The sequence below is a fragment of the Hippoglossus stenolepis genome, chromosome 2 (assembly GCF_022539355.2).
Source record: "Hippoglossus stenolepis isolate QCI-W04-F060 chromosome 2, HSTE1.2, whole genome shotgun sequence".
Lineage (NCBI taxonomy): Eukaryota > Metazoa > Chordata > Actinopteri > Pleuronectiformes > Pleuronectidae > Hippoglossus > Hippoglossus stenolepis.
This window is the reverse complement of record NC_061484.1, coordinates 13,399,351-13,411,963: the sequence shown is the minus strand read 5'-3', so window position 1 is coordinate 13,411,963 and position 12,613 is coordinate 13,399,351. Positions and strand designations below refer to the sequence as shown.

Below are 12,613 nucleotides of genomic sequence, written 5' to 3'. Positions count from 1 at the left end.
TTGGGCATGACAAAATCAATTCTGTGTGTTGAGTAATTGGTTTGTGTGTATTCCGTACAGTTCAGGGGTGTGGTTGTCAGAGTGGCATGGCAGGCGAGGTGAGGGATCAGTGTCCATCTGGCCTCGGCTCACCCTGCCTGGTCATAGGCATGGTAACTGATCTGGCCCTCAGGCTCTCCAGCATTATATTGACTCTCTGCCTGACTGTCTATAGCCAGTTGGCTGGTGTGCAGGAGAGTAGCTACTGGCTGGCTTTTAATTTAGGAAAACTGATGTCAGCTATGGCTTGTCTTCAGCCAGCCATTTTCGACAGAATGACTTGCTATGGTTTTTTTTAGCTTTTATGTTGGATTGAAGTCACTGAAAAAGCCAAAAGCTTTTAACACAAAAACGATGTCAGTAGGAGGCAGTGATTCAGTGTTTTTCTTTCTCATGCCTGCACAGTCTTATCCAGCCCCATTCCACTTTTATTAGTTGGTTGACAGCGGAGAGCAACAGGAAATATGGAAAAAGAGAAGAAGATTGCAAGGGACAAAGGTCCTTGGCAAGAAACAGGTATGCCTGGTCTAAATCTATTTTATAGACATGATTTCAACCTTCAGCTCTCTCCCTTTATTTTGTTTTCAATCCATTTTTAGCAGGCCTTCCACAGCCATTCTTTTCACTTCTGTCACAAAACCTTTTTAGAAGGCAGGTGGACATTGCTGGACTTTTGAGAAATGTAGTAAAATATGACTGGTAATTTAACTGACTTCACTGGTCTAAAAGTGACACGGAATGAGTTTACAAGTTTTTGAGTAAAGGCAAGTAAGGCAAAGCATATTTTATGTTTATACATACGATAGCAGTGAGGTGTATGACACTAGCTGCAGACCTGAGAGTCTGAACTGTGTTACTAGGTAAGAGTTATCTCTTGACAGGCCAGCAGACCTCAGTGAAGAGGTTAAAAAATTACATCATCCATGTCATATGTGCATCGACTGTATGAAAGAGGTGACTCCTCCATCCTGCCCTCTTTCACCCTGCGGCCTGTTCGATATCCCTGAGGTCTTTTGGGTGAAGTTACCAGTGCCAGCTGCTCCTCTGCCCCGTTGCACCAGTTAATCCAGTCACAGGCACCCACCCCCACTGCCCTCGGCACCACGCCTGAGGGGGTTACATGGTGCGAAGTGCAGACAATAGGGCTTGTCTGCCTCCCCCTTCCCCCTCATAGTTACCCCAATGTGGAACTCACAAATACTTAAGATGATCATTGTTGTCATCATTGTCGTTTTGGACCAGCTCTGAACACATGCATACAAGCACTTGGACACTCTTGTTCTACATTGATGATGATACCACCCAAATGCTTCGCCTTACTCCCCCATCAGGCTGTTCTGATGGAAGCAGCGCCTGGTTCTCTCTGAAAGCCCTGCCAGGCTTAGAACAGATTGTAACCCCTTTCCCTTGCAGCTCTTGCAGACCACTGCACTGCCAGTAGCCGTGAATCTGTCCCCCCCCCCTTCTCTCGCCTCCCTTAAAGGCTAACTGACTCGGTCCACTCTACTTGTAGCCACACTTAACCACCTGCTCCTAATGGCTTTACTGAGTAGCTTAAAGTCACTTATCACATGGTTAATGTCCCTCATGGAATTGATTAGAGTCAGCTGCAGGCTTAACATCAAGCCCCCTCCATCAACACCCACCTATTAAAATGTTTTTTGGGCTTTGTATGTGTTGCTCCATGGAGGATCTTGCACTGTGCATACATGTGGTGTTAGACTAATCAGAAAAATTTGGGAAAAGTGGAATAGCTCACGTGAATGCCACCCTAAGTCAGAACAACAACTCAAATTTTGGTACATGAGTTGCAGAAATGCTGACGTCATCACGTTTTTATTAACGTGCACACATTTGATATTATGCATAAACCTGTTACATCTGATCCTTTGCTGTGATGCAGATGTTGGAAAAAGCAGTCAAGGTGTAGTTTAAATGGTTTAAACCCATAAATACAACACATTTTACAGCGTCAGTTTTTTCCCCATTCTGACTTTAAAGCACAAGAATACACCTACGTCAGAACAATGACTTCACAACCCAGGGTAATGGGAGCTTCCAAGCAGCATGTGAATGCACAGTAACTTCTTTTCAGATGTTTTTCAATAGACTATTACTATTCATCCACTAATCTAATCAGTTATAGTTATAAACTTTGTCTGAGTCATACTCGGGGGAGGGCATACTTGCTACAAGCTGGGCTAATCATTAAACATTCAATGAACCAGAGTATATATTGACTTTTAAAGTACACAACCGTGGTTTGGACTTTGCAATTGCAGCCAATTCCTGAAGTTGGGCTATTAGCTTGATGGGGTCATGCTTGTCTTTTGGTTTCTACTTCAGATAAATTGCTGGTCAGTAATACAGGGATTCTGTAGATACTGAAAACAGAGGCTGGAAAAAGTTTGAGTGCTTTCTTCATGCGGCTTAAACACTTAACTCCTGTCGGGAAAAAAACTAATTGTCCACCACACATCAATGCTAAGTGTTATATTTGTGTGTTTCAGTGGAAGGTGGAAATTTGTGCATTGTTTTAATACAAAAACTCTTAAAATGAAAGTGATTGTATTTTGTATTTCTTCATGACAGCAGCTGCAGTACTGTAGAGAATTTTCACTGGCAGTTTATAGACATGAACTCTGGAAAACAATGCATACGTTTTCCTTTTACATAAGACAGCACATCGACACTGGTGTCGACCTTTATCACCAAAAGCTCGCAAATTTTGTTGTCTTCTGAAGTTGTCCATTTGTATGGCAGAAAGTTTCCTGCTGTATTTTCACATTATCTCACTCACATTTTCCACACGTTTTCCTAGGTGATTTGATTTTAAAATATAATATAGTTGGACACAAATCAGTGTGATAGAACGACTGTGGTTGTAACACAGATGTCCATTGACTTTGTTTAAAAGCCTGAATGTGTCGCTGCCTTTTTTGGTAGCTTCATAAAACTACATTCTCACCTTTTTTGGCCAGAGAACACAGTGCATTCATGTTTTAATTTGTTTCTCCTTTTAATGGTGCATTCTTCTCCTTAGCTTCTACCTCAATGATTTAAAACACACACACACACACGTGTGTGTGCGTGTGTGTGTGTGTGAACAAAACACGTGCTTGAAACAGCAGTGTTTCCTTGTATGGTCAGATGGAGCAGCAAGCTTTTACACACACAGACAGCGGCTGGAGTCAATTTATCTCCCCATTACTAACAAGAATTAGTTTCTAGATTCTTCATTGGTTTTGGTAATGGTAGTTGTAGTAGTAGCGCACAGTGATGGGAGTGGAGGGCCCAGTTCCGACCTGACATGTGTCTCAGGTGATCTGATCATAAGTGGACAGCTCTAAGTACAGCTATGAACACATCCAAGACACACTGTGGAGACTTGAGAGATTTGAGATCCCATCACTCAGACCACATTCGGAGGGTGGCCTCATTCTGTGCTTTCAGACATGCACTCCAGAAAATGACTGGAACATTGGGTCGAGGCCTTTTCCAAGATTGTCTTTCACATTTGAAGAATGCAGCCTGAGATTATATGTATTGCACAACTCTTTCATCCTGAGATAATTGTATTATTTCTGTTTTAGTTTTTGTCTGATGCATATTAGAAAAGTCATAAACACGCCCACTTGCTAACTTCCTAGCGGGCTAGCAGGAAAAGTTCCATTAGGTGCATGTCTTTAAGCAGCTATACATGGATTTATTCGTGGCCACCACACAATATTAAAGGGGACATAGCATGCAAATTCCACTTTGTTAGTGCTTCTACAGGTTAATGTGGGTATCTGGCATGTCTACCAACCCAAAAACTCTGGGGAAAAAACACTTGCGCGTTTTGTTATAGTTCCTCTAAGTCAGAAACGTCATGCTTGAGCGACTCGATTGCGCTTCCTGGGTATTGTGTCGTAACAAGGAACTGGAAGTCTCCCTAAATGGGCATGCTATGTCCCCTTTAAGACTGACGAACACGTATTGATTTTTAAAATGATTTGAAATCAGTAAAATCCTATTTTTGAAAGCTGAATATTGATTCACTCAGCCACTCTCTCTTTCTGTCTCTGTTTGTCTCTGTTTGTCTCTCGCACACAAACACTTTGACAATTGAACCTGTCTGTCATGGGCAGAGACACATGTGGAGACATAGTTTAACACAAGGGGTGAACTTGTGTTCTTGGAGCTCTTTACTTGTAATCAGATCCTCAAGTTAACATCAGATAAAAACATGGTCAAATTGAGCAGTTTTCTGCCTCTGCTCCGTTAGGAAGAGGTTAGGAAAACCCCCTTCTTTTCACAAATCTCTTGTTTTGATCCTCATTCCACTGCGAACAGATCAACCCTCTTCCACTTAACATTTTCAGTCCTCTCTCGCCGTTACAAGTCCACACTCACACTGAATGTTTCTTCCTGCACACGTGTCTCACTCGGACACACACCAAAGTAAAGTCAGTGAACAAACAGACAGACAGTGGGGCTTCATATCTTGTTTGCCAAATTCCCCCAGAACTTTATTTTTGTTCAGTTTCACCAGACCTGTGTTTGTTTGTTTAAAATGTCATAAGCTGTGGTAAGAATTTAGACTGAATCACATGTTTCTGTAGAAATAAAAGAATCCAGGAAGTGGCCCCTTCTTTCCAGTTTTTTACATTTTTGATATAAAAGCTTGTAAATTTGTGCAAAAGACATTTTCACATGCAAACTTTTTTTAATCCTACAGTCTGTGCTCGCTCACACTTCACATACACCCACACACATTAAGGGTGTGACGATTCTCCAAAGTTTGGTTTAGACCTCAATTTTATGAGTTTCAGTTCAAAGTCTGTAATCTAGTATTATCCATCTTGAGCTAACTATTATTGCAGGTGTGACTAGACCAATATAGTCACATGAAACATGCAGTTGAAAGCAAATAGAATTGATTTTGAATATTTACAAAATTTAGAGCATGTCCTAATTTAAACCAATTATATTTAGTTGATTTACCTGTGTGTTAATTGTGAAATAAATAACATTATTAAAGTCATGATATGACTACAACACGGCCAACTGTCACTGTGAAGCCCTGAAGCGTCTCGAGGAAGTCAGCAGGGCTGGAATGTGGATGGGTCAAATGTTCTCTTTAAACTGCTGCTGCTGAAGGCATTCACTTTCTACCATGAATCATTTTGGAGCAGATGTAGCACTGGCAACTGGAAAGTACAGAGGCTAGTTTCATGTGCAAACTAGGTCAGCAATAAGGTTTTATTTCCAATATCTATTTATTCAATTTTTACTTGATTACCTGTTTGCAAAATTGCAAAACATTAATCTTACTCTTACATTTGTAAAAGAACAAAACACGTCACAACTGAACAGCTGGAATGAGCTTGTTTAAATCATTAACTTCTAAGAACTGTTGCCAAAAAATTTTCTGTCAATCAGATAAGGAATTCATCTCTACAAAAATGTACTAAAGGAGAAAAAAAGATTTTAAATGTCTGGAATATGTCTCAAACTGGCGTGTTTTGGTATTTACCTGCAGTGTATTGTCGTTTAGCTGTTTTTTTTTTTGGTTTGTTTGTTCTTTGGGTTGCAGAATTGTGACAGCAGTCTGGGGTAAAATGTTCAGATGACATTAAGCCCCAGCATCACTATCAACAGCCCCTCACCACCAGCACATCCAGCAGCATGCATTCCAAACCCCTGCCATGCTCTCAACACAGCTAAATCCCTCTCTGCTTGTATTAGACACAGTATTAAAAGTGACCCATTTTGTCAGGCTCCACTACTGGTGTCTGGATGTGTAGCGTAACAGACTGAGAGATGGGGTATGACAGACGTAATCAAACGGCCTTAAGTCAGGTCAGGAGTAGGATTTAATGACGCAGAAGGCCATATTTCTTTATTAGAGGTGGAATGTAAATATCACTGGGGCCACTGAGTTCTTTCTACGTCTAGACAGACTCCCTCTAACAATCTTCTTTTATAAACACACACTCTTCTCCCGCTTTGGCTAAACATCCACCACTGTAGCTGATTTAGCCGTTGTGTCTTTTGTTTTCATCATCACAATACTTGCAACACATTGTAATTGTCGCCATGGGTGTTGAGCTAATTGTGACATAGGCAGTGTGAAGCTGCGTCCTGAATATGGTTTGAAATCTTCAGTGGACAAGTATTTGTTATGCAAATGTGAAGTGAGAGAGTGGCAGACAGAGGGGGTGTTCTTTATGTTTCATCAAAATGCATGAGGTTGTTCATCTCGACCAAAATGACCATTTCAAATAAAAAATGCTGCTAGTGTTGTGCAGTCAGTTTTCTGAGCATAACATCTGCAACTTTGACCCAGCACGTTATGTGTCATCAGCTTGAAGAAATCCCTAAATGAGGTATAGTTTTGGTGTCAAGTGTGGCATTTATTTGAAATGAAGACAAATGCCAGGGCTGCACAACAGTCTCACTGTTATTTAGTAAAACATCACTTATCTGTGGTTGCGTGTGTGGATGGGATTTTAATGATTCCTTCACATCCTCCATGCGCTCTGTTACAGTTTTCAGCTGGTCAGAGATGATGCCTTTATTTGCCCAGAAAGGGGTCATCACATGGGCAATGTGATTCATGCTGCTATCTGCTAAGCCCCTGGCATTAGAAGCTGGCTTGGCAAAACTATGCCGTGTCATGCACAGTGCCATCCCAACCCCCGGTCTCACGGCACCTTGTGTCTGGAGCAGCTCCCTCCTGTCTGAATAAACCCTACACAGAATAAGATTCACCTGATTTAAATACTTGTTTGACTGAACATTGACAACAGGAAAGAGACAGATTTGTAGTGCAATTTGAAATAAACTTGGTGGCATGGTTCCCAATTTGCTAATGGCTTTGTAACCTTCTCAGTCCTTGAAGTAATGATAATGGGTTTGAGCCACACAGCTCTGTTCCAGAGGGCTCTACACATTAGCTTTTTTATCATCATTTAAGGCTAAATATTTTCCAGAAGTAGGGACACTGCAAACATCGCATTGTTGGAAAGGAAGCTGAGTAACCTGCCTGTGAGAGATTTGTAACCACAGAGACAAGAAAACAACTACAACAGCAGAGGTTAGCACAAGCAGCACTGTGTTCAGCTTGTAACTTTACTGAACCGAAAGGTTGGTGTGAATGGATTTATACACGACAGGTGGGGGTTGTGAGTTTCTGTATTCAAAGTTTCTCAAAGCTAATCTGGCAAACAAGTTAGTTCGGTTTTGGTGACAAAGGATCCATTGATCCATTCGTTAATCATCTGACGAATCTTCTCTTTTTGCTCAGCTGACCCCCAGTGCATTAATGTCCAGGAGTAAATTTCCTTTGCAAATATAAAAGCAAAAGTAAAACAAATTATGGGAGAAAAGCACCTTAGTATCACGTTACCTCAGATGTTAATGTGTAACCGTTGAGCAAAATGTTCCCTGGACATGGAATGTGTGCGGCTTCTCGTAAAATCATTTATCCTCCAATGTCTGTCAGTTAGCGATAAATACAGATGATTTAAATAACTGCATTTATTTTTTAAGAGAAAACCAGGTTCATGTTGTACTGGATTATTATTTGACACTGTCTGCAGTCGGTTGACTCATATCTGTGGAAAATTGTGATTGATACATTTGTTTTTTCTAAGATTGTTTTTACCTCTGCCAAGGAGGTTATATTTTTTGTCATGGTTTGTTTGTCGATTAGTTAGCCGATGTGAAAACTACAGAATGAAAAGCCAACAAACTTGTTGGAAGAACCAATCAAATTTTGTTAAAGATGAAATTCATGGATCTTTATGAAAAAAATCTGGCATGTTTAGGGGACTGATATTTATGAGTTTGGGCAATTTTGTGCAGATTCAAATAAAAAAATCTGGATCCAGTGAATTTAAATGTGGTTTCATAAGGGGACTGTTGGGCCTTGGCGGAGGTATGTGCTCTCCTGAGAGCTATTTTGTTTTTATATTGTAATGCTTAATGGCTTACATATTATGCATCAACAGTGGCCAATTCTTTTTGTTTTCCTGTCATGGTTTGTTTGTTTTTTTACTTATAACTTCTGCTTTTCTTGCCTTGTAATTCTAATCTGTGTGTTTACATTTACTTTAGTTTTCTTATGAATCTTTTTCCTCCCTTTTTGAAAGATGTTGAAGTTACTTAAACAGCTCTTTGCTGTTTGTTTTTCTTTCTATCCACCTTGATCCTTTTTTTATTTCCTCTTCAGTCAATCTCTTGCACAGTTTGTTTCTTGGGCCGTACAGAGCTGCTACTGGTCAGACCATCTGTGTATCAATTTACTGGAAGCCAATCTACTAGCAGTTGGAGGAAGGGAGTTATGGGAGCAAGGAGCAGAACAAGTGCCTCTACGACAAGGGAGAGGAGTAATCGGGAAGAGGGTGGGTTGAGGCTAATGTGGTCAGAGGGGCAGAGGACTAGGGAGTGTGGGTGGAGACCATGATTGGGGGGGGAGCTGAATAAACCCATAATGGATCTGGAAAGAGCTCTGTCCAGTCGGAGCAAGAGAAAACTTGACTGAGGTTAATGAGTTCAAAACCTTTATGACTCTGACTCGTACACATGCTCCACATATTAGCCCTTTCTTCACTGCTGTGTGTGTGTGTGTGTGTGTGTGTGTGTGTGTGTGTGTGTGTGTGTGTGTGTGTGTGTGTGTGTGTGTGTGTGTGTGTGTGTGTGTGTGTGTGTGTGTGTGTGTGTGTGTGTGTGTGTGTGTGTGTGTGTGTGTGTGTGTTCCTCTCAAGCTGTCAATGAAGGACTTTCTCAGCACACAGATCTCTGTAAAGCAAATGTTCGGTGACTTGATGATTAGCATCTGCCCTTGCTCAACATGAAGATAATGACTGGCAAAAAGGGCCATTCAGTGCTTGTCATCTCCCCACTCTCTTCATTCTCTGTGGGTTGTGTGTCATAGCAGGAAACTGTGAAGCCTCTTGGCTTTCACTATTCCAAACCACAGCTTTCCCCCTTTTTAATTTCAAGATGCTGGAAGCCATTTGGAGCACAGTCATGTTTTTTGCATTTGCCCCTAAATGTACTGTTTAAAAAATTCCACTGTTCTTTTATTGTGGTGTTTTAATAGCGATTGTTAAGTTAATTTTGCTTGCTCACGCATTATGAAGTGGTATTGTCAGTTCTGTGTTAGATGAGTTTGGAGAAGAACAAGGGTTTATAGAATTGTTGGCATCTCACGCTGCTCACTTCCTGTTTTTCCGACTCCTTTTAAATTCCACAGAGGCCTCTTACCATAAATGGCACATCCTGTGGCTAACAGTGACATGTTTATCTCGTGACATTGTGAGGCGTGCAGCATGGTTTAGCTCTCATTTTAAGAGCCTGAAGATTACGTCTTAATTAATTCTACTTTTCTTTTACAGGACATTTAAGTGAGAGAAGAACTGGTCATCCAAGACGAGTGAGCCGCAGGGCCCGACTTATCGGCAGCAACATCAGTGTCCACACCTTAGGAGGAGGGAATGAAACCGGATGGGGTTACCATGGAATCCACGGAACCCACCGAAGCTGCAGCAATACCAGAACCATCCCTGTCACTGGACAATGTAACAGAGCAGGCATCATCTCAACCAGAGGAAGTTGCAAGCGATGCAGCGGCCGGGCCTGCTCCAAAGACCAGTGACAAGCCAGTGGCAGCAGAGCTCAAAGTCAAACCAATAGGTGTTGCAAGTAGAACACAGCCCAAACCTGCAGGGGTTTCTGGATCCAACTCAAGGCCAGGTGCTGCCTCACACCGCACAAGAAATGACGTCCAATCCACCAACAGTGTTTCTGCTGCTGCGACCAAGAGAACAGCAAGTGCGGCAAAAGCATCAGCAGCAGGAGCTGTACCTAAAAGACCGTTGGGTGGAGCAGCACCTTCCTCAACGGTCAAGAACCAAACCAGAGTGGCTGACAAGAAGCCTGCTGGACCCACCAGGACTACCTCGGTTGCTGCTGCCACAGCAACAAATGGTACCAAACCAACAACGGTGAATGTTCCTCCTAAGAAGAAACCTGTGGCTGAGACTGTTAATCTAGCAAGACCCAAAACCACAGGTGAGTCTGAAATCTGAACGTGATAAGTAAAATTAAATGTGATTTAAAATTTCCTGCTTGATGTAGCGTCATGTTGATTTTTGCTGAAAACCTGATTGTTTTCTTATTTCAACGCAACCTGGTCTCTTATCTTTTTTTTTTTTTTGCAGCTTCTACCAGCAGGTCAGCAGCGTCCACTGCCCCTAAACCCAGCACTTCAACCATAACAAAAGCTGGTGTTGCTCCTGCTTCAAGGACCACAAGGTATTACCATCACAAACAGTCAACAAATGCTTTAATGAAACAGTGTACATTTTGAATCAAGTTATATGGTTGCTAATCTCAGAGCCTATCGGCTATCCTCTGACGACAAGTTAGCCTCTGGAGGCAACAGCCAATATTTTTCCAACTTCCAGTGTAAACACTGGATATCCAGGCTGACTCTAATTTACTGCTCACTCTCTACAAACCTACGAGTCCACGTGAGTTAAACGTTTTTCTGTGTAAGATGCAAACGGCGATGCTTTTTGTCTGTGTTTAGGTTCCAGGCAACATTTTGGCCAATCTCTTAACAGCTGCTTATGAACGCAGATAAATTAAAAAAGCAATTAGCCAATGCTTTTTGGTCTACGTGTTCCACCTCTTCTGCTCTCCACACCAACTGTTTGCCTGCGGGAAACTAAAGCCTGCTCTTACATGATTGTTTAAACTACAAACCGAAGGCTTCTGGCAAAATCTTGTCTGTGTACAGATATTATGTGGTTAGGAAAGCAATTTATTTTATTGACAAAATAAATAATACCCATCATCTTCCTCATTGTGTTTATTTCTCTCTGAAATCTTAATGTTGAATTCCCTTTAAAAACTGGATGAGAGGGTGACTTTGTTTATCTTGATGGCCTGAAAGGGAGCAGCGGATAATGAAGTCCATTATGGTCTTTGGGCCGTTATTGAGTCAAATTTCGCTTTCAGAGTGTGAGTCATGTTAACAGAAATAACCTGAGACAGAGGCCCTTATCAGAGCCAATGATAATGAAGTACTGTGGCTTTGTCCACAACAGACCCCCTGGCAGCAACCAGCCCCACCTCCCCAGGGCAGAGCACTGTTGACTCAGCTCCCATAATGGGCCAATGGTTGGGATAGGTTGTGATGTAGTCAGACTGAACTGGCTTGAGTGCTGCTCTCAAATGATCATTTGGCTGAATTTCATAGTTGACCCAGTCATTTACTGCCCTTTCAACTTGGAAGCTTTTGTTAGTTAAGATATTGAAGATATCAGGTTAAATCCAGGCTTCTATCATCTGCCAAATATTATCAGCTGGAGCTCAAAGCTATAGCGACAAATCATTTTCCTTCAAACGTTTTTAAAATGTGTAATAAGTTTTTAACTTTATTAACGTGACAGTCATTCGTGTAAATGAAGTGGTCTCCAAAGTTTGAAGTCATGATTATAATACACCAATCTACCCACAGGATGTAGTGTTCTGTACTGAGAGGTCTGATTAGATTCTGTCTCCACATGTCTTCCGCCTTAATGTCCTCTTATTAAATAAAGGAATGATGTGCTGCTTTCTGCCATGTCACTGTTTTCTGAAGAAGCAGCAGGCAATCGACTTCTGTCCAATGCTCCAAGAATCAAAATAAGTGCCTCTCAGAGATGCTCCAACTTTCACTTAAAAGAGTAGAGTGAGCCATTTGTTTAATTATGGCTGAAACCAACGGTTACCTCTCTCTGTTTAATGTTATGATTATTTATTTCTATGAATTCACTGGAATCTTGAGAATAGTTGCAGTTTTTGATTGGTAAATTACTTTATACATCATTTAATTCAGCTCTCAGACTCTGTTAAAAATCCTCCTGACAGTGATGGAAAAGTATCTTTTGGATTTAACAATATTATATTTAGTAATTTGGGTGTAAGTGCCAGGGTGTGTACTCAGAAGCTCATCCTCTGAATTAATCAGATGAGGCATTTCAAGTGTAGGAGGCTGATTACAGTAACACATAATCCTTATTGTGGCTTGTTCCTCAGGACGTGACATTGGGCACTTGCTGCTTAGTTTGAGACCCGGGGAATACAACAGAGCAGCAGGTGGTCTGCCGTTGTGACAGACGATGCATGTTGCATTTTGTGCCACCTGTATGTGGTGCGTGTGTGCGATGGCCAAGTCGGTAGCGTGTCAAATTCTTTGTGTAGCAGCAGTGGTGTGCGTTTCAGTCCGTATTGGTTGGTGCTGTCTGTCTGGCAGAGTCGGGCACTAACATTCTCTCAGCTCAAGCAATGACTTGCATACTTCCATTGCAACATATGCAACAATGTTTAATGGTGTTCAAGGAAGTGCCAAATAAACAGCTGAAGGCCTTGGTTACACTACTGCGGGTACTATTTTTTTTAAACTGTTATTTTTCCCTCTGTTTTAAAAGAAAAATCTCTATCCACATCACCGTTCTTCAAAATATTTCAATCCAGATGAAAATTGTGTCGTCAATGAAAATTGACGACACATTTTGAGCGTTGAAGGCCAGTAGGT

General features: G+C 41.5%; 1 protein-coding gene across 1 annotated transcript in view; it reads left to right on the top strand.

The window, feature by feature from the left end:
- Window positions 1-12,613, top strand: part of si:ch211-214c7.4 (platelet binding protein GspB) — a 30,403-nt gene that overhangs the window by 4,006 nt on the left and 13,784 nt on the right. The window contains exons 2-3 of the mRNA XM_035172777.2: window positions 9,426-10,101; window positions 10,251-10,344. Of these exons, the coding sequence (XP_035028668.2) occupies window positions 9,525-10,101; window positions 10,251-10,344 (671 nt within the window). The 5' untranslated portion in view covers window positions 9,426-9,524. The remainder of the gene's footprint in view (window positions 1-9,425; window positions 10,102-10,250; window positions 10,345-12,613) is intronic.